The 24,093-nt window shown below is 37.0% G+C and overlaps 1 protein-coding gene across 1 annotated transcript in view; it reads right to left on the reverse strand.

Annotated features, from left to right (window-relative positions):
* Positions 1 to 21,229, reverse strand: part of LOC124596630 — a 197,874-nt gene extending 176,645 nt beyond the window's left edge. The window contains exon 1 of the mRNA XM_047135859.1: positions 21,011 to 21,229. Coding sequence (XP_046991815.1) covers positions 21,011 to 21,229 — 219 coding nt within the window. The remainder of the gene's footprint in view (positions 1 to 21,010) is intronic.
* Positions 21,230 to 24,093: the final 2,864 nt, after the last annotated feature.

Here is a 24,093-nt window from a genome sequence, read left to right on the forward strand (position 1 = left end):
CATTCGGATCTCCGGGTGGGGACTACTGAGGAGGACGTAGTTATCAGGAGAAAGAAAACTGGCGTTCTACGGATCGGAGTGTGGAATGTCAGATCCCTTAATCGGGCAGGTAGGTTAGAAAATTTAAAAAGGAAAATGGATAGGTTAAAGTTAGATATAGTGGGAATTCGTGAAGTTCGGTGGCAGGAGGAACAAGACTTTTGGTCAGGTGATTACAGGGTTATAAACACAAAATCAAATAGGGGTAATGCAGGAGTAGGTTTAATAACGAATAAAAAAATAGGAGTGTGGGTTAGCTGCTACAAACAGCATAGTGAACGCATTATTGTGGCCAAGATAGACACAAAGCCCATTTCTACTACAGTAGTACAAGTTTATATGCCAACTAGCTTTGCAGATGATGAAGAAATAGATGAAACGTATGACGAGATAAAATAAATTATTCAGGTAGTGAAGGGAGACGAAAATTTAATAGTCATTGGTGTCTGGAATTCGTCAGTAGGAAAAGGGAGAGAAGGAAACATAGTAGGTGAATATGGATTGGGGGGGAAGGAATGAAAGAGGAGGCCGCCTTTGTAGAATTTTGCACAGAGCATAACTTAATCATAGCTAACACTTGGTTCAAGAATCATAAAAAAGGTTGTATACCTGGAAGAATCCTGGAGATACTAAAAGGTATCAGATAGATTATATAATGGTAAGACAGAGATTTAGGAACCAGGTTTTAAATTGTAAGACATTTCCTGGGGCAGATGGGGATTCTGACCACAATCTATTGGTTATGAACTGCAGATTGAAACTGAAGAAACTGCAAAAAGGTGGGAATTTAGGGAGATGGGACCTGGATAAACTGAAAGAACCAGGGGTTGTAGAGAGTTTCAGGGAGAGTATAAGGGAACAATTGACAGGAATGGGGGAAAGAAATACAGTAGAAGAGGAATGGGTAGCTCTGAGGGATGAAGTAGTGAAGGCAGCAGACGATCAAGTAGGTAAAAAGACGAGGGCTAATAGAAGTCCTTGGGTAACAGAAGAAATATTGAATTTAATGGATGAAAGGAGAAAATATAAAAATGCAGTAAATGAAGCAGGCAAAAAGGAATACAAACGTCTCAAAAATGATATCGACAGGAAGTGCAAAATGGCTAAGCAGGGACGGCTAGAGGACAAATGTAAGGATGTAGAGGCTTGTCTCACTAGGGGTAAGATAGATACTGCCTACAGGAAAATTAAAGAGACCTTTGGAGAGAAGAGAACCACTTGTATGAATATCAAGAGCTCAGATGGCAACCCAGTTCTAAGCAAAAACGGGAAGGCAGAAAAGTCGAAGGAGTATATGGAGGGTTTATACAAGGGCGATGTACTGGAGGAAAAAATATTATGGAAATGGAAGAGGATGTAGATGAAGGCGAAATGGGAGATAAGATACTGCGTGAAGAGTTTGACAGAGCACTGAAAGACCTGAGTCGAAACAAGGCCCCGGGAGTAGACAACATTCCATTAGAACTACTGATGGCCTCGGGAGAGCCAGTCATGACAAAACTCTACCATCTGTTGAGCACGATGTATGAGACAGGCGAAATACCCTCAGACTCAAGAAGAATATAATAATTCCAGTGCCAAAGAAAGCAGGTGTTGACAGATGTGAAAATTACCGAACTATCAGTTTAATAAGTCACAGCTGCAAAATACTAACACGAATTCTTTACAGATGAATGAAAAACTGGTAGAAGCCGACCTCGGGGAAGATCAGTTTGGATTCCGTAGAAATGTTGGAACACGTGAGGCAATACTGACCTTACGACTTATCTTAGAAGAAAGATTAAGAAAAGGCAAACCTACGTTTCTAGCATTTGTAGACTTAGAGAAAGCTTTTGACAATGTTAACTGGAATACTCTCTTTCAAATTCTGAAGGTGTCAGGGGTAAAATACAGGGAGCGAAAGGCTATTTACAATTTGTACAGAAACCAGATGGCAGTTATAAGAGTCGAGGGGCATGAAAGGGAAGCAGTGGTGGGGAAAGGAGTGAGACAGGGTTGTAGCCTCTCCCCGATGTTATTCAATCTGTATATTGAGCAAGCAGTAAAGGAAACAAAAGAAAAATTCGGAGTAGGTACTAAAATTCATGGAGAAGAAGTAAAAACTTTGAGGTTCGCCGATGATATTGTAATTCTGTCAGAGACAGCAAAGGACTTGGAAGAGCAGTTGAACGGAAGGGACAGTGTCTTGAAAGGAGGATATAAGATGGACATCAACAAAAGCAAAACGAGGATAATGGAATGTAGTCAAATTAAGTCGGGTGATGCTGAGGGTATTAGATTAGGAAATGAGACACTTAAAGTAGTAAAGGAGTTTTGCTATTTAGGGAGTAAAATAACCGATGATGGTCGAAGTAGAGAGGATATAAAATGTAGACTCTCAATGGCATGGAAAGCGTTTCTTAGGAAGAGAAATTTGTTAACATCGAGTATAGATTTAAGTGTCAGGAAGTCGTTTCTGAAAGTATTTGTATGGAGTGTAGCCATGTATGGAAGTGAAACATGGACGATAACTAGTTTGGACTAGAAGAGAATAGAAGCTTTCGAATGTGGTGCTACAGAAGAATGCTGAAGATAAGGTGGGTAGATCACGTAACTAATGAGGAGGTATTGAATAGGATTGGGGAGAAGAGAAGTTTGTGGCACAACTTGACTAGAAGAAGGGATCGGTTGGTAGGACATGTTTTGAGGCATCAAGGGAGCACAAATTTGGCATTGGAGGGCAGCGAGGAGGGTAAAAATCGTAGAGGGAGACCAAGAAATGAATGCACTAAGCAGATTGAGAAGGATGTAGGTTGCAGTAGGTACTGGGAGATGAAGAAGCTTGCACAGGATAGAGTAGCATGGAGAGCTGCATCAAACCAGTCTAGGACTGAAGACCACAACAACAACAAGATCTATACTGTTCTTCTGTAGGGCTCTAGCTTATAACATGGGCTGGGGGGTGGTCCTGACGTAACAGAGACGCGAGAAAGTCTCACGCTAAAACTTGCGGCTGGGGTGTGGTCCTAGCGGTTAGCTGGCCACGTGGGTGTCCGTCCCTTATCGGAGGGCCTTCCAGCTTAACGCGGCTCTGCTCTCGGCTTCTGTTCTCGTTTTTCCCCTCGGAACTGCGTCTGTCTCACCGTGGGAAGGTATGACATGCATTTAGGCATTCTTGTGTTAGTCTGTGGTATTCCATTTGCTCACTCGTTACTCGTATTACTTTGGTTAATGTAATGTCACGATTTATTCGGAGCTATGTGACATACTACTGGATTTGCTCTTTCACGTCAGGGTTTTCATGGAAGGTGTTGGATTTGCCTGACACCTTACATACTACAGCCTTAGACTTGCCATATTTCTACCAGTAGTAAACTGTTTTTACCAGTTTTAAACGAAATACCATTTTCTTTTCTTTGGTACATGTTGACAACAATTACGTAAATCAGTTGTCACTTTGAGCGGGACATTAATTTAGTTCTGACGGGCTTTCGTATTTGTTTATATTGGTAAGACAGCCAGCGGATTTTCTAGTGCCAGGCGCAGTACATGCTTTACATTGCAATCATGATGATTAGCATACTACATCTAATATAGAAGCCAACATTTAAGAGTGATACAAAATGTCTGCCAAAGTTAGAAGAGTATAGCAACAAAAGAAAAGAATGTATTCGGTTATAAAAAGTAGAACAAGAACATCAAATTACACCGAAGCGCCAAAGAAACTGGTATAGACATGCGTATTCAAAAACAGAGATATATCAACAGGCAGAAGATGGCGCCGCGGTCGACAACACCTATATAAGACAAGTGTACAGAGCAGACGTTAGATCAGATACTGCTGCTACAATGGCAGGTTATCGAGATTTAAGTGAGTTTGAACGTGGTATTATAGTCGGCACACAGCATATCCAAGGTAACGATGAAGTGGGGATTTTCCCGTACGATCATTTCGCGAGTGTGCTGTGAATATCAGGAATCTGGCAAAACATCAAACCTCCGACATCGTTACGACCGAAAAGGATCCTGCAAGAACTGGACCAAAGGCGACTGAAGAGAAACGTTCATCGTGACAGAAGGTCGGCGTGACGTTCCACAAATTGCTGCAGATTTCAGCGCTGGGCCATCAACAAGTGTCAATGTGTGAACCATTTATCGAAACATTATCGATACGGGCTTTCAGAGCCGGAGGCCCACTCGTGTACCCTTGATGGTTGCAGGACACAAAGCTTTACACCTCGCCTGGGCCCATTAATGTCTACATTGGACTGTTGATGACTGGAATGATGTTGCCTGGTCGGACGAGTCTCGTTTCAAATTGTATCGAGCCGATGGACGTGTATAGGTAAGGAGACAACACCATGAATTCATGGATCCTGCATGTCGGCAGGGCACCGTTCAAGCTATTGGAGGCTCTGTTGTGGTATATGGCACGTTGAGTTCACATTGAGTTTCTTCCCCCCCCCCCCCCACCCCACCACTCCCCACTTTGGCAGCCATGTCCCTAAAGGGCCCCATTACGCTCCTATCATTGGAATTCCCAACTACCAACAATCTCAACCTCTGAAACTTCCTGGCAGATTAGAACTGTGAGCCGGACCGAGACTCCAACTCGGGACCTTTGCCTTTCACGGGCAAGTGCTCTACCATCTGAGCTACCCAAGCGCCACTCACGCCCCGTCCTCACAGCTTTACTTATGCCAGTACCTCGTGTCCTACCTTCCAAACTTTACAGAAGCTCTCCTGCGAACCTGCAGAACCAGCCCTCCTGAAAGAAAGGGTATTGCGGAGACATGGCTTAGACACAGCCTGGGCGGATGTTTCCAGAATGAGATTCTCACTCTGCAGTGGAATGTGCACTGATATGAAACTTTCTGACAGATTAAAACTGTGTGCCCACGAAAGGCAAAGGTCCCGAGTTCGAGTCTCGGTCTGGCACACAGTTTTAATCTGCCAGAAAGTTTCATATCAGCGCACACTCCTTTGCAGAGTGAAAATCTCATTCTGGAATCTCAACCTCGGTGATTGCCCAGATCTCGCAGGCTGAGAGCTTTCCTGTGAAACAGGACAATCGACTGCATCTGGCTGAGGGACAGTGTCAGCCACAGACAGCACCTGGAATCTGTCTGTCAGACTAACCAGGGAGCCTTACACTGCCCACCATGTCCTGAGGTGACCGTTGACTCAACCACAGGTGACAGGTCCACCTCGTGCAAGCAGTAACTGTGTTGGCCACTGCTGCCGACCGATTGGCGGACTCAGACGTGCTGGCCGTCTGTTATACGACCGGCCCACGACAGTGATGCCCATCTACAGCAACTTCAAGCTGTGTAGCCGAAGCCATCACAGCCTGGAGCTGAGAGCAAAGTGTCACCAACTCGGCTCGCGCTCGCACACAGCAGTCACAGTCCCTATCCATACTAAGGGGCTCGAAAAACTGCAATACGCAGACAAACAAATGACATTCGACATACACGCTGAAACTCTACTGTAAACACAGAGGACAACACAAGAACGATATCTAATTAATCAGACTGATTAAGAGAGATTCAAAAACAACCAAAGCACTAAAGTGACACTAAATAATTCGCTCACGATTAGGAACTTGTAATACGACGCAAAATCGGTTTACTGTGCGACACGAAGGAAAATGCGTAAACAGTGCCCAATAAATATTAAATTAAGACGCAGAAACTCGAGAAACTGTACTACCAAAGCACACAGATGCAACTATACAATTCGTTCCTAGTTAGGAACTCTTAAAATTTCGCTCTCGTAGGTTACTTCCTCATTGGTGCCATTGTCTCGGCCGGCTGCTGTTGCCTGAGGAATGTCGTAGCGTCCTGTCCAATTGGTGTCTTAGATGTCAAAATCCCAAGCCAGCTGGAGGGCCCTGTCCATAGTGCTCCTCTCGATTGGATAGAGATCCAGCGAACATGCAGGCTAAGTCAGGGTTTGACAGGCACGAAGATAAGCAGTAGAAACTCTCTCCATGTGTGGGCGGGCATTAGCTTGCTCAAATGTGAGCACAGGGTGGCTTGCCATGAAGGACAGCAAAACGGGGCTTAGAATATATGCTCTTCAGGACCTTCCGTCTTATTTGTGATGAAGCACTGCTAAGTCTTATGAAGAAATACAGAGAATCAAATGTTCAAAAAGTACTAAAAAACAATGACTGGACTCTGTACTTGAGGAAGTGGAGAAACTGATGGCCACCATGTATGTTCGGGGTGTATAGTACACAGTAGGTATGTCTGTGGATGACCTCAGGTTACACTCTTGTAGGCCTGCTGTTAAGATGCCTCGGATTAAACCAAAGGATTCCTACAATGAAAAGAAACGGCACCTCCAGACTATCACTCCTGTTTTTCGGGCCGTATGGTGGGGGGACAATTAGGTTTGTGTGCCACCGCTTTTCAGGCCGCCTCCAGACTGGTCTCAGCTGGTCACAGCGGCTCAATTCGAAGCGGTATTCGTTACTGAAGACAATTATACTCCCTTCAGTGAGACTCCAGGCCGAATGTTCAAAAGAACACCTACGATTAAATACGTCATGCCGCCATTGGTCCTGGTACTTATTACAAACACACAGCAAACAAAACGAAAAGATATCGCCCTGCACCAGAAAAATAACTTTTTATCGGTCACGAAGAACATCTGCATTGAGGTGACAGAAGTCATGGGATAGCATATGCACGGACACAGGTGGCAGTAGTATCACATACACAACGTACAACAAGGCAGTGCATTGGCGGAGCTGTTATTTTTACTCACGTGATTCGTACGAAAAGTTTTCCGACGTGATTATGGCCGCTTGCCGGGAATTAACAGACTTTGAACGCGGACTGGTTGGAGGTAAACGCGTGGGGGAGCATTCTATTTCGGAACTCGTTAGGGAATTGAATATTCCGAGATGCACAGAGTGCGTCAAGACTGTGCCGAGAATACTAAATTTCAGGTCCTCGCCCCGGACAACGCAGTGGAATGACCGTAGGAACCGATGTCGGACGCACGACGAACGTATCCGTTAGGAAAGTGCGGAGAAATTTGGTGTTAGTGGGCTATGGTAGCAGACGAATGACGCGAGTGGTTTAGCTAACAGTACGACACCACCTGCAGCGCCTCTCTGAGCTTGTGGCCATATGGGTTGGACCCTAGACGACTGGAAAACCATGGGACGGTGAGATGAGTTCCCCTTTTAGTTGCTAAGAGCTTATAGTAGGTTTGGAGTGTGGAGCAGACGCTCAGGAAGCCATGGAATGAGGGACTGTGATGCTTCCACAATGATGTGGGGTGTGCTGGGATTTACTGGGTACTCCGGAGCAACTGAACCGATCATTCACGCCAAATGGTTATTTTCGATTATTTGGAGACCATTTTCAGCCACTCATGAACTTCATGTTCCCAAAAAACGATGGAATTTTGATACATGACAGTCCTCCGTGTCACCTAGACACAACTGTTCGTTATTGGTTTGAAGAACATTCTGAATAACTCGATAAAATTATTTCTCCACGTGGATTTTTCTACGTGAATCTCATCTAACATTTATGGGGCACAATCGAAAGGTCAGTTCAATCAAAAAATTCTGCACCGGAAATACTTTCGTAATTATGGAAGGCTATAGAAGCAGCGTGGGTCAATACTTCCGAAGGGGACTTTCAGCGGCTTGTTGAGTCCATGCCGCGTAGTTGCCGCACTATGAGGGCCGAAAGGAGGCCCGGCATTATACGTAGCAGGTATCCCACGATTTTTGTTACCTAAGTGTATTACTGAGCGATCAACGATAGGATTGTGTTCCGCCTTATTGATTTACATTTATAGTTTGATTTCCATGTTCAGTACACGGCGTCATACTGTTGCCGCTGTGCACACCATTGCGTCCAGCCCACCATTGCTCGAACTACTCTTAACATGTTCTTGAATCAGATCTTTTGAATACAGGGCTGATAAAAACGTGGAACAGGATTCAGATGTTGATATACGTCAATCATCACCTCTTTCACCACAGTAGGTACAGTTTGAAGCGTCCACAAAGGTGATTGCAAGGGATGGAACCGTGTGGGAGATTGGAAGTTATTCATCTTCTGGAAGGCGGTCAGCTGTGAATGTTCTGAAGAAGAGAGGAGGTCCCACTGCTTATGCTTGCTAACAAGAAAATAGCTCTACCATCAGGACCTACGGTCTTATTTTTTATGAAGCACTGCTAAGTCTTATGAAGAATACAGAGAATCAAATGTTCAAAAAGTACTAAAAAGCAATGACTGGACTGTGTACTTGAGGAACTGGAGAAACTGATGGCCATCATGTATGTTCGGGGTGTATTGTACACAATAGGTATGTCTGTGGATGACCTCAGGTTACACTTTTGGGGCTCTGCTTTTATCAAGGTCTTTATGCCGAGGGACAGATTTCAGGAGTTTCTCAGATTTCTCCGTTTCGATGAAAAATCAATCTGTGCTGAATGCCTGGCAGCCAACAAATTCATTCTTGTATCTGAAATATGGGGAAAGTTCATTGAAAGTAATATTTGTACTTACCGCCCTGGAGAAAATATAACCATTGACGAGCAACTGTCACCAAGCCAGGCAAGATGCAGGTTTACTCAATTCATGTTCAACAAACCAGACAAATATGGTCTCAAATCCGGATTGGCTGTTGATGTAACGACAAAGCAAATATATACAATACTTTCCTATACCTCAACAAAGAGGACACGCATAGAGAGAAACAACCACTTGGAGAGTATGTCGTTCTGTGTCTCATGGAGCCATTTGTAAATCAAGGAAGAAATGTGACCACAGAAAACTTCTTTACGTCTCTTCGACTGGCTAAAACAAACTCAAACAAAAGAAAACTTAATTAGTTGGTACAATAGACAAGATCCACTGTCAAATCCCTGATGAAGTTAGGAACCCAAACACTGAAACACACTCCACCGCAATACTGCACAATAGTGGCAACACTGACTGCACCTTCACTGTATACAAAGGAAAGAGCAATAAAAATGTCATTCTTTTGGATATGCTGCACGCTGAAGTAGAATTAAGCACGGAAGGAAAGAAAAAACCTGAAACTCTAACATTCTACAATGTAACACAGTATAGGGTGCACATGGGCATTCAAATGACCAGTAAATATACTGAGGGTTGCATGTAGGCAATGGTCAATCTATGTCATCGACAACATACTGGATGTAATGGAAACAATGTCATGGGTCGTCTATAACATAGTAATGAACAAGAAAATGGAAAGGAAGAGGTTTACACATCAACTGGCAAATGAACTCAAGGGAACGAAAGAGCAAGAACATCAGGCAAAGGAAGAGGATATTGGACTGAAATCACCTAGAAAAGGGAGGAAGTGCCAAATCAGCCTCTGCAAAGCCAACAGGACCTTTGAAAACTGTGTAAAGTGCCACAAAGCCATACACAGAAAATATGCACATAAAGCAGAAATCACCTGTGCTAAGTGCATCTAGCAGCTTCAAACGATTTGAGTGTAAGATACATGTCAGAGTAAAGTGAACCAAATATACTAAATATGTTTCAAAGGTTGTATGAAAAGTTAATAAATTACCATCTGGAGTTAAGAAACTTGTCAGTAGTTGCAACAATAAATTTGTATGATACATTCTTGTTCAAATAAATTATAAATTATTAATTATAATTCTAAATAATAGTTGTGATTACTAGAAATAAAGTATTGATTAACAAACATTAATAAAGTACTTGTTTAAGTTAAATATGAAAATATTTTATGTGGGGTCAAAAGGACCCCATTCTGCCATTTTAGGAATGCCAGAAACTCCACCATTGTAGTATTAAAATAAAGGTTAACAAATATTTGGCAATTTCAAATTTGAGTTGATTGAATTGGATGGTGCATCTACAGAGTTTAGCTTATCAGATGTACATAAAAATTGTTATCAATGTTCTTATGAGTCTTCTACATCTATTTCTACATCTACATCTATATGATTCCTCTGCTAATCACAATAAAGTGCCTGGCAGAGGGTTCAATGAACCACCAACTTAATTATAAGAAAGTAATAGAATAATATACTTTTATTGAGAAATAATTAATATTTAATAGTAACTTTCACTTCTTTATGTGTTATTTTTTCCTTACTGCTTTTCCATTTCTTTCTGTTACTAACATGATGAGTTCCAACTCTATCTAATAGTTGATTCCTAAATACACTTAAATTATTTTTATCTACACAATCATGTGACACTTTATTTATTTTCTCTTGTGATACCTCAATCACACTTTTGTATATAATTCTATTTCATTAAGTGTAATTTGACACATTTATGTATTTATGTTAAGTGATTCCAAGTTAGAATGTTAAAAAAATAAAAAGGTTGTTTCTATTTTTAATCACTGATTTAGCATTCAAGGATGAATGTGTGTAATGTATAAGAATATTTTCTTTATTCTTCTTATTTCTAAAACGATGAAGTAATTTATGGATTAATACTTTATCATAGTACATGTATAAAATTTATCATGTTCGATAAATTTTTGGTACTCTAAAGTTATTAATTAAAGAATATCTATTTGGGGTATTTATATAACTATACCCATTTTTTGTTTTTTGCTTAACCTTGTCAATAAAGCTATTCATATACATACTGAATTTTTTAGCTTCTTCTTTTATTTTCTAATTCTTCATTTCTTCATCTCTGATTTTTAACCAATTTGAAATTGAATAGCTATTTACTTGGATTTATCTTTTTCTACAGATGCTGCATATTTCAAATAATTGTAAGATATTTCTTCAACAGTATTATAACAATCTCTAATTTCATTACCTGTTTTAGTTCTTAAACATATTACAGGTTTTTCAAAACTTCTAACTGATAATAAAATCTATGTTTCTTTATTTATATCGTTAGTTATTATTTCTTTCCTTCATTTCGAATTTATTCATATTCTCAGGCTAGAGGATCTTTATATTTCGTTTTTGTGTAGTCAAGGCTACAGTTTTTATAGGAATCAACAATGTTATATTTAATTCCATTCAATTTTTCAGTCCCAGAGTAGCATAGGTCTGAAATTCCATAATAAATAAAACATATAATAGCGTTTGTTATCAAAATATTCTTTGTTGAAATAATATAACCCAATAATTTTTAAACCAAGAACCTAAATATAGCCAATAAATAAACGCAGTAATGTTCATCACACATGCTTCTGAACTAGTGACAACTGCATTTTATGGATTTGGAGCTGGTTCCACTTATGAGAAATATTTTTATTGAATTGTTTATTGTGTTCAATTTATTCACATGTTAAATTATTGACCTGTGAAATATTATATAAAATTAAATTTGAAATTTATTCATGCCTTCCACTCTGGAGACCTGTTAATTTCGTAATAAATACATTATAAAATTTCATTTGTAATCTAAATACATTTTTCCTTTAAAGCTAATGAATATAATCCAGACTCATTAATGAATATCAAATAGAATATTTTCTAACATAGTGTAATAATTTTTAATTTGATCAGCAACCTTAGTTCTTAACAATTTACTAATTTATTAAAATTTTCAACACTTAGTAAGATGCATGTTTTTTAACTAGAGTGTTAGGTGTCAATTGTTAGATATTGATTTGAACATATTTACATTATAGAACTGTAGGACCATTATATTTCGTTTCTATCTTTTCTAGATTACAGGTTTAATATTGCAAGAGTGTAGCCTTCAATTTTTTCAACTTTGCAGGCTTTGGACTCATGAAATCTGATATTCCATAGTGAATATAGTTTAAAATTTCATTTGTAATTAATATATCTCTCTTTTCAAGTAAAGGAAACCAAATGTCCCTAAACCAAGAACTCAGTTTAACTGGAAATGTTTTTCCTAAATAAATTCAAAAGTATTAATCATCGATAACTTAGCATTATAGGTCCTTATAATAGATTCTGTTTATTAAAAATATTTTTTAGTTTTTTATTTTTATATTAAAGAATATGAACTTTATTAATTAATAAATACAATATGAGGTTGCACATTCAAAGAGTGTTAGTTTTTCATAATTTCCTTTGTGATGATGGAAATCCATATTGTTCCTGAGCTGTTAATCTTCTCACAGCTGAAAATCTTCATAAATAAAACATAGAATGTTATTTGTAAACAATACATTTCATGATGAGGTCAATGACAGTCCATTTAATAAAAATCTTGTTTACAAGATTTTTTTATTAATAAAAACTATGTACAGAAGCAGACACAAGTTGATGCTTGGCTTTAGTTTCATTTTTTAATATTTTAACTGCATATAAATGAAGGTACTTCTAGTACTGTTGTTTATAATATCAATTTGTGTCAAAAAGAATAAAGCTCCAAAATTTTTGTGTGCTCTTGGTACATAAATATTCATGATGCAAAATTTACTCAAGTGAGTGACAATAAAGCACTAAAAATTTTGTATGTGATTCTTAAATATTCATGATACAAAAGTAACTCAAGTCAGTGATGATGTATTCATGGAAGCCTTAATGTTATTTCAGTATACATAGAATCTTGAAACAACTGGTGAGTTAAGAGAATAATCTTCAAAATTTATGAGTGAGCCTAGATTTGGTATAAAAGATTCATTTGGTAGTTATAAAATTTGTACATATAAGTGGAATAAAAGCAATATAAAATGATTCTACAGTAGAGCAACTAAAAAGTATTAGAAATAACCAGAAAAGCACTCCATTTATAGCAAAAATATACTGCTACTAGACATCATCCTGATAACAATAAATTTGATATTAAAATTTAAAATAAAAGATGGTCACATAAAATTGGAATATATGGTCATCTTTGTCCAAAGGCTCTAGATGGAAAAGGAAATGTGTTAGATTATGCATTTCTTCCAAATATAATTATTGGTCCAGTAGGAAACATATGGTGATGAAGAATTGTGGTACTTGGAGATTAACAAGAAAACACCAAAACATCAGACAAATTTGTTTTAAGTTCTGGTACATAAATTTGATGATTGATTATTCTGAGATCATTAAGATATTTATGAATCAACAACATATCCATACTTCAATCATTCACAGTTCTAATTACTTCGAGATGATGTCAGTGGTATTCAGAGTTATTATGGCAAAAAATATCAACACTGCTGACTGTATCAAAATATGCACCAGTTGTACAATTGGTTAATACAAATGAATTAGCTGAAGCATTATGTGGAATTAAGAAATTCTGTCAATTTTTACACTTTAATGATTTTTTCTTTGTAGAGTTAAATGAATGTGATCTTCAGTATAAATCAGGAGCAATTATAAGTGGACACTTTCCAGGTTTACCTACAGTATTAAATTAAGCATTCAGATATGTTAATCGATTATTGCATTTTTCCAAGGATGAAATTTTTTATGAATGTAATGAATTTAGAAAAATTAACCGGTGCCATCCATTTATCTTTATTAGGTAGTCATTGCAATAAATCGTTAGAACTAGTTCCTAATGTAATAAATGTATTGAAAGGTACTTTACAATACTTAGAAATTCTATAAAAATCTAATAACCTTTTATATAAATTGAACTGATTTTAATTAAACTGTGTAGGTGTTGTAATACTGAGAAGTCAACTGATGATTTTACTTCACAAAAATACGCCAAAGATGCTTACAGAACGATATTATATAAATGAATATTATGTAAATGTGTACAGTGAAAAACGAATTTCTTGTGTATGTGCAAAATATATTTAAAAATAATGTGTTCTCTGTGAAGATCATTTGCAAACATTACAGTCGATGAAAAATGATGTAGAGCCACTTAATCTATCTTCAGAAAAATGTATTTGTTGTGAAGAAATTAAAGATTTAAGTTTGCTTTACAGAGATCCTTCACATAAACATCACAGTGAATGTGACAAATTTATTTCAGAATTTATGAAAAATAAGAAAGGACAATCATCTCATACTTATTTTAATATACCTATTAAATATGTAATTGCACTGGTCGACTGTTGAAATATTAGCTTTTTAGAAATCTCTTAAATTTTACTCTTAAGAGGTAGAAGACTAAAATGAAGAAATTAATGGTTGTTGAGCTTCGTGAATATTATAAAAGAATTAGTTTAAGAGGTTATTATAAATTAAATAAATCCGATCAATTAAATTTATTACGAGACATGAAGTCACAAACATCTGCTTTAGCTGATGCAAGATGGAACTTTTGGAAACAGTTAGTTCATTTTGATGATGAAATTTATGAAACTAAAGATGATAAACCAAGGAGAAAATTTCTAAACTGCACTTATAGCGAAAATTATGAAAACTGAAAAAAGAATCTAAAAATACATTGTCGATTGGAAGTAATGTTAAAACAACATGTGAACAAATACAAATATTATGAAAATCAAGTTCCAGATAGAAAGTATAGTTTCACAGATCATAGAGAGTTAGTTAATAATTTATGATTGACAAACATATTTTATTAATAAAGGGTACTTTCAAGTACATGACTAATTATGGACATTACATAGAATTATTGGTTTATAATTGGGAATTAACAGGTAGGTTTCAGTGACTGAATCATCTTACAATGAATTATCAAATAAAATAAAAAAAATAAAAGGTCATGTATAAATGAAGAAACAATTATCAAAAATGTTTTCTGTGGTCTATAAAATCTGAATTATACCCTGCAGATAAAAATGAGGAAAGAGTTAGTAAATATAAAATATTGGCGATGAATTTGATCAGAAAATTGAATATTTTGAATTTCCACTAGTGGTTGGTCATATTCCAAAAACTGAGAGTAAAATGAACGTATCTGCTATTTTTTATTCATTTGGTGAAAAATAGCAAGTGCATCTATTAAAAGTTATGAAATATAAAAAAGAGAAACATGTAAATCTCCTTTTTTTCAAGGAGAGAACTAATTTGCACTATTGTTATATAAGAAAATGATCTAGCGTCAAAATAATAAATATGAAACTGTAAAATTTATTTGTAATTTGTGTTTCCTCCAATTCAATAGTAAAGAAAAATTAGATAATCGCATATGAACAACATTAACACCCCATTGAAAGTAAAAATGAAAGATAGTGATTCACAGGTATATTTTAAAAATTGTCATCATACACAAAAAGTTTCATTTGTTATTTATTCTGATTTTGAAAGCATACTATTAACCAAATCCAAAGAATTCATTCTCATTTAAATACCAAAAACGTAAACCAAGTCGATTCTGTTTTTGTATCAAGCACATTAAAGGACATTATACAAATCCTGTTGCATATAAGGGACCAAATTGTCATACAAATCATTGATTGTATAAAACAGAAAGTAGAAGACATCAGAAGAATTTATTCTGAAAATGAAGAAATGAAACTGTTAACACCTAAAGAAAAATTGAGATAGATGACCTTTACAGAATTTATCAGGATATGTTTCACATCCTTTTATAAAACAAATTGGTTATGAGAAAAAAGAGATAGGTTTAATACCTAATAAAAAAGATAGATGCATTAGTTTTGATAAGGAGACAGAAAATATCAATTTGAGATTTATCGATACATTTAAATTTATTTCTTCTTCAATGGATAAACTTGTATCAAAGGTGAAGAAAGATTAAATAAAAGTATTACAAAACTTTTCCTGGAAGAATTATTCAATCTAATGACTGGAAAAAACGTGTATCGATATGATTAGATGGGCTCTTTGGAAGAAATATGAAGTGGCATAATTAGCAGCAAATGAAGAATTATTTAGTAATCTGAATTACTGGGAAATAAGTAATGAATGTTATGTACATGCAAAAATAGTTTTGGAAAAGGTTAACTTAAAAAAGCTTGGTGAATATCATGATCTGCATATTAAAAGTGATGTCTTGGTGTTGGCTGCTATGTTTGGAAATTTTAGAAAAATGTATATTGAAGTATACGACTTGGATCCATCATGGTAACTGTACCTTGTTTATCTTTGAGTCCTATGTCAAAAAAGGCTAAATATTACTTGATTTATAACATGATTATGATGTGATCTAAATGGTTGAAAAATGAATAAGAGGAGGGATATCCCAATGTTGTAAAAGATATGTTAAAGAAAATAGTAAATATATGAAAGACTATGATGTAAAAATATATCGAACTTTTTAGCATATTAAGATGCAAACAACTTATATGGTTATGTAATGACTCAATACTTACCATGCGGTGGATGTGAATGAGATGAACCAGATTCTTTTGATTGTGGAAAAGTAAGTGATATTTCCGATGAATGTGCACGTGGAAATATATTTGAAGTAGATCTCGAATATGCAACAGAATTCCATGATTTGCATAAAGACTTTCCACTTCATCCTGGAAGAAAATTGTACCAGGAAAAGAAGAAAGTTTGTTAATGACTACTTTGAATGACAAACATAATTGTATAGTTCACCCACACAAACCTAAAACATATTTTTTCATTAAGAATGAAGATAACAAAAATAAACAAAGTCTTCAAATTTAAGCACTGTGACTGGTTTAAGAATATAGAGATTTAAATTCAGAAATGAGTATGAAATAGAATAATGATTTTGAAAAAGATTTCTACAAGTTAATGAATACTTTAGTGATTGCTAAGACAGTGGAAATTATTAGAAAAGGTTGAATACAAAAATAGTGTCAGATAGAGGAAATGTGATAAACTTCTATCAAAACCAAACTTTAAAGGAAGAACAGCATTTAATGAAATTATCTTTGCTAATCATATGAATAAAACTAAAATTAGATTTGACAAACCCATCTACATCTAAATGAATATACTTGATTCATCTCAAGAACTGATGTGTGATTTTTCACTATAGAATAATGAAACCTAAATTGGTGAAAATATTATGTTGTGTTATCAATATATGGTCAGTCAAATCTACAATACACATATTGAAGATTTCTGTGAAGACATGATATCAATGATTGATTTCTTTGATAAAAGTGATTATTCGACAGATATTATTTATGGTATTCCACACATAAACAAGAAAGTTTTAAGAGAAATGGAAGACAAATGTAATGGAAAAATAGTGAGAGAATTCTATGTTTTGAGATAAAAATTGTAAGCTCATAAAATTGATGAAAAGGAAGAGAAAAACTTTAAAGGATATAAAAATGTGTTATTAAATACAGTATAAGTTTAGAACATTATAAAGATTTTTTTGTCTAACAATAGAGAACGATAGAGAATGATGAATTTGATTTGAAGCAAAAAACACAAAATTTCTGAAAGAGCTCAACAGTGTTAGCAATTTTAATTTGTATAACAAGATTAGCATGTTGCAAGTAAATGATTTATGTTATATTACTGGTTATGAACATTTACCCACCAGGTATGGAAAAAATATTTGGAGCTCGATAGTGAATTTAAAATTATTTTACCTAATAGATATTTAAAAACAATTATTAATTGGGATCTTCAATTTTTTGAAGAATACAATATATAATTGAGGTAGAAAGGAGTGAAGAGTCTTAAAAATAATTATGAAGGATTTCATGATTTAGAATGTACTCTGTGAAATTAAAAAAAAAAGTTTCCTATGAAATTTTATAATCATTACTACACCAAACAGTTAAGGAAGTGGGGTGACTGTCTGAATAAAAAGAATGTTAATGAGTTCATAAATACAATTATCGAACAGATGGATATTGTAGTACATGTAAAGAAGGTAAAAAGGAAAAGAATTCTGAAATATAACATGTGGTTGTGGTAGAACTGTAGTCAAGAGAACATTAAAAAAAATTATGAAAAATCTATATTTCATATCAATCTTATGGCTGCTGAAGAAGAAAGAATTTAAAAAAATTTGGGTAAGGAACAGAACATACGTATTTTCTTACATTCACCTTTTTTATGAAAAAGATATTTTGTAATAAGTGAACATAATAGAGAAAAATTTATTTAGATCTAAGATTTGTACGACAGTGGATAAAAAGGCAGAATCTGTATACGTTTTTGTTAGAAAACAAACGAATTAGTGAGTCAGTGAGCTTCTTTTCCTTACCAAAAACTGAGCTAGAACCTGATGTTTTTATCTACTTGTATCTGCTGCATACTGTCAACATGAACAGGGAAGAGTGTGGCTGCTCTTTCACAGCTGCAGTTTGTTGACAACATTTTCTGAACATTGTTTTTTTTTATGAAATACTTGGATGCTAGTTACTCGTGGAGCCATTAGGCAAACAGAAACTTGAAGAGTGATGTTCATCCCCAAGGAATCTGTACTTTCTTCAAGCAGTGTTTGTACATGAATGGAAAAGTCTCCCTGTATACATGGCAGATAATAGGTGATTTGTTTAGTTATGATTCAACTGTCTCATGTTCCTATGATAATGCATCACTTTATGATGATTGGTTAATAGAATAGGAACCACATACATTTCCCATAATCTGAAAGTATTATGAAATATTTCAGGTCCTTACTGAGAGACATTATTAGGTCTTTTTGAACATGCAATAGTCTTCCTTTAGCTAATAATAGAAAAAAGCATTTTACTAACTCGATCATGGTAACGTTTAAGGAGGAGAAAATTGAAGGGGGATGAAGGCAGTTAGTTTCCAGCAAGATTTTCAAATTTTCACAACTTTCTTTGAGAGCTCTCTTGAACTCTTATATCTCTTCATTCTTCACCTACAGGGCCACATATTTGCAGTCAACAGTTAATTGCTTGTGTATTAGTGGTAATCATATTCTGTAGACACTGAGAAGACAGGGCAGTTCAAAACAAAAGCTAATTATCGCAAATTATATGGTAGTGCAGTAAGATTTAGCAATAGGATTAAACGGCAGCCCAGAGAGTCTTGTGTAATTCTTTGACAACTGTGTTGTAGAAGTGATTGGATTACAGCAGGACCGCTTAAACTGTCGACGCTTGTTGAACACAAGGAAACCTCACTTAGCTAGGTGTAAAGACTGGATCACGAAAATTAATCTAAATCATCATGCTTTAGATAATGGGTTAATGTGTGTGTTGTGGAGGTTATGTCTGCAAAATTTAATTTAGACTTTTTACGAATATGTATTCAGTAAATATTAAAAAATACAGAAGCTAATCCAAGATTGCAAGGAAATATGAGACTTACTCATACACACAAAAATAAAAAGTATAAAAAAGGATGCAGATGGGTTACACGAAGCTCTAGACTTTCAGCACCGTCTGTTAAGTGCACCAGATATTCCATAGAATTACTGCCAATGGTATAGGAATAAATATTTGGTTTCTATTAGACCAAGGATATCTTGGACTTAGACCATTTTACTGCTATAAAACGGTCCACTGATCTAAGTCGTAACTGAAGTTACACTAGATAGCAATGAGTTTGTCTGAGCTATGTGGATTTTAGAAAGCTGTCGACCCAACCTAAGGAAATCTTAAATAGGAACACTTGAGAAAGCAGGCACTGATTCGACCGATGTTTCTGCGCTAACGCATGTATTGATCAATTTTGTAGTTTCCCTTAGACATCATAATGCTAATGCAGAATACAGAATTGAAGGAGAAGTTAGCAAAGAAGATGGAAGGGAAGCCACAAAATCACTCTAAAAAGGATTGTAGGAAGTTTTCAGATGCTTTAACTAGACAAACTAAGAACCAATAAATGTTTGTAGAATGCAGCGGACTCACCTTCGATTCCTGATCACACTTTACCGTTGCTCTTTAGATAATGGCGCAGTTTCATAGGGAAATCAAAGCTCATGTGATGAGTGTTTGTACTTAGGTGACTTGTACTGTACAGAGACACTGCGTGGAAACGAAATAGAATAACCACAGAACTAAAAGCACCCAGTAGTAAACTGATTTTCTAAAACCAAATTTTCGATGTGTTTGAACAAAACTGAGCTATACACTTGTCTGCAACATAAATTTCTTGATCAGCACATGTATCATGTCTTGGACTCAGTGAAGTGAGACATGGAATTTTGAAGCGAAAAACAATTCAAAACAGTAGGTAGCTCATTGGAGAATGAAGTGATGCCAGTTGTGAATCGGTATTACATATAGGAGAGTCACCAACTGGGTCACAGGAGAGACTGGTGCAGACGACGAAATTGTGACTGTAATGAAAAGTAACTGTAGCTGATCACGTAATTCTTTGTTGGTTTCAAAGAGATAAGGCAGGCATGACGACTAATTGGAGGTCGAGTAGGAAACATTAGGAAAAGAGTGCAATGCGTGGTGGGGGTATACTGTTACTAAATGCAGTATTTAAACACTTTACTATTTTTCAATTATGTATTAGTCGATAATATAAAAATGAAAAAAATTATTAATAAAAGCGGGTACAACTCTCGATAGTGATACAAAGTAGAGAAATTCAGCATTCTCTAGACAATATCTCTACAGATCACTTTCTATATACTTGTCCAACAGTAAGGCACAGATATAACACAATATCTCTACTCAGTTCATTTATTATGTAAACACTTACGTAAATGTTAATAATTCAGCCGTCTTCCATAACTATTGTTATGTTACTGTTGCTGTAGTATAAATTTACTTGTATGATAATTTTAAATTACAATTAATGTACGATTTAAACTGTGGTTCTTGTGTATTTATGAAATGCCAACAGTTTCGAAACAGAAATAATTGTGAATGGCATCTGAAAAGGGGTTACGTATTTTCTTTATTTTTGTAACTAGACGGATAGTCAAACAACAAGAAGTGTAAAACAAAGAGAGATGCACAAATGTGAGATTTATGGAAAACAACGAAGACTAGAATCTGTTTCCACCGCAAAATGCTATCTGCATTGGCACCACCGCTGTCATGAAAAGGTGTTGCACAGATTTGACAGTAGTGCTTCAGTGGCACGATATGTATCATCTGACACAGATCATGATTTCACTCTCCAAGAAATGTCTTTAAAGGTTCAGGACTGTAGTAAACTTGGCTGAGATACAGCGACTGCTCAAACACTGTCTGGAGAACATCACTGTTTTTTCTGCTTCTGTTTCTGTTTGCTGCCTGTGAAGAAGGAAACTACCCGCCGCGTGACGAAGTAGACGAGGCAGAGTGTGAGGGCGACGACCGCCAGAACGAAAGCGACCACGTCGAGCAGCAGCAGCTGCCACCAGTGCAGGTCGAGGGCTGCGCTGCGCAGGTGTGGGGCCCCCCTGTGGCGGATCACGTACTCGATCCACCACACGGCCCGCTCCAGCGAGTCCGCCTTGTGCTCGCGGTATACGGCAGAAAGTCTCTTCATGTTTTCTGCGTATCTGTGGAAATAAGATAAAATGGGATAAGAGTCGAAGGATGATTCAAAAAATTCTCGTACAGCGATACAAAATTACTAATCACGACAACATGAAAGCGTAGACGGGAAAAGGAAGGAAATACGATCGTTGGCCAGCTTAGTAGTTTCCGACCGAGCGTAATTGTGTTCATTTTCTTCCTATCAGTCTCCCGACTCTAGGGCCAACCTCTTCATCTCAGAGCAGCACTTATGTCCTAAATTATTTGTTGCAAGTATTCCAATCTTGATCTATCCCTACAGTATTTACTCGTTCCAGTTGTAAGTAGGCTGTTTAGGCTTTTATGTTGGTAACGCCACGTAGCGCTCTGTATGAAAATCACTGACTGTGCTGTGTGCAGTCTGTGGCTGGTTTGCATTGTTGGAATATTTACTATCGTAGTGTTGTGGTGTTGGGTGTGAACAGCGCGTAGCGTTGCGCAGTTGGAGGTGAGCCCACCAGCAGTGGTGGATATCGGGAGAGAGATGGCGGAGTTTTGAAAGCAGATGATCTGGATGTGTGTGTCCATCAGAGACAGTAAATTTGTAAGACTGGATGTCATGAACTTATATATATATATATCAGATGGTTCAAATGGCTCTGAGCACCATGGGACTTAACATCTAGGGTCATCAGTCCCCTAGAACTTAGATCTACTTAAACCTAACTAACCGAAGGACAGCACACAACACCCAGTCATCACAAGGCAGAGAAAATCCCTGACTCCGCCGGGAATCGAACCCGGGAACCCGGGCGTGTTCTCTATCAAAATCTTTCATTTGCTAACCATGCCTGTCAGTAGTTAGTGACTTCAGCTAGTTAGAATCTTTTATTTAGCTGGCAGTATTGGCGCTCGCTGTATTGCAGTAATTCGAGTAACGAAGATTTTTGTGAGGTAAGTGATTCATGAATGGTATAGGTTATTGTTAGTCAGGGCCATTCTTTTGTAGGGATTATTGAAAGTCAGACTGCGTTGCGCTAAAAGTATTGTGTGTCACTTTAGTCATGAACAGAATAAGTAAAGAGAAAAATGTCTGAGTACGTTCAGTTTTGCTCAGCTGTTTGAAAATCAAATAACGTAAGTGGTTTATCAGCACAGTAATTCATTAATTTTTCTAAGGGGACGTTTCACAGTACCATGGAAGATATTTCCTGTCCTATAAACCTGCCCCCCCCCCCCTCCTTGTGAGTTACATCCAGAAACTCCTTTTCTCGCAAATTCTGCGATGAACCTCATCATCTACTTTATTTCCGCCTAATTTTCCAAATTCTCCTATAGTATCATATTTCGTACTCTTCGATTTTCTTAGTTTCCGGTTTTCTCACAGTGCATGATTCACTTTCAAACAATGCTCTGCTGCAGGCATATATTCTCGGAAGTTTTCTCCTCATATTAACGTTCACATTCGATCCTAGTCGACATCTCTTTTCGAGGTAGGCCCCATTTACCTGGGCCGGACTTCTAGTCAACGGTCGAAGGTGGCACTCCAACTGGAGTCTGGCACGAAATTCCACCACAGACTTCATTGTAATGCATAATGTCTCGTACCTAAAGGTAAAGAGGACGTTTGCAGCAAAGTGTCTGAAACACCGAAAATACCTTGCAGTTTAATACAGATTGCACCTTTCCATCAACGACAAAGGACATGTTCAGACGCTCGTCACTGGAAAAACTGTTTTACAGATCAAAACCAGCGATAATATTGGTGCACCCTCGGAAAGGAACAGCTAGTAGATGATTCCGAACGTGATATGAGACCGACGTTAACTCCGGTGGCTGTTGTCCTTTACATCTGCCGTCCAGTCACAGAGATTTGTTCCGAAATGTCACAAGTGAAGCTGCTGCGTCATCACTATTACTCATACTCGGAGACGGATAGAGGAATATTCATATATAGTCACCAACCACTTTCTAATTGGTTCTTCTACTACTAAATGTTTTCCACATATTTCTTTCTTTACCAATTCTGCGAATAACCTGCACATTCCTTACCTTATCAGTGCACCTAGTTTTCATCATTCTTCTGTAGCATCAGATCCCAACTGTACCAATCATTTTATCTCACAGTAGCACTTGCAACCTACGTCATCCATTATTTGCTGGACCAATTCCAATCTCTGTCTCCCTCGATAATTTTTACCCTCTACACCCCCACTAGTACTATGGACGTTATTTACTGATGTCTTAACGGATCTCTCATCCACTTTCCCTTCTTCTTGTAGGTGTTTTCAACATATTTCTTTCATTACGAATTCTGCGAATAACCTGCTCATTCCTTACCTTATTAGTGCACCTAATTTTCATCATTCTTCTGTAACACCACTTCTCAAATGCTTCGATTATCTTCTGTTTCAGGTTTTCCTACAGTGCATATTTCACTACAAAACACTGTGCTCCAAACATACACACATTAAAAAAAGTTTTGCATCACCCCAGTTCCCAGAACTCCAGGAAATAGACATCGACTCTGCATATTGTATCACAGAAGGAACCCCCTTAACTGTTCACATATGTCGCTAAACCCGCCCAAAGATGTAAACAACCATTCATGAGCAGCGCCTATTAGACGGAGGGGGTCCGACAGCCGATCAGTTCCAGTCATTCCACCAGGAAGGAGGTACACCGCTCGTGTTATTTCTAGTTAAACCATGCCTACACGGTCAATACCGCGGTTCGGTTGTGTCCGCATTGTTACTTTGTGCCAGGAAGGGCTCTCAACAAGGGAAGTGCCCTGGCATCTCGGACTGAACCAAAGCGATGTTTCGGACATGAAGGAGATACTGAGAGACAGGAACTGTCGGTGACATGCCTCGCTCAGGCCGCCCAAAGACTACT

Source organism: Schistocerca americana, chromosome 2, assembly GCF_021461395.2.
Source record: "Schistocerca americana isolate TAMUIC-IGC-003095 chromosome 2, iqSchAmer2.1, whole genome shotgun sequence".
NCBI classification, from domain to species: Eukaryota; Metazoa; Arthropoda; class Insecta; order Orthoptera; family Acrididae; genus Schistocerca; species Schistocerca americana.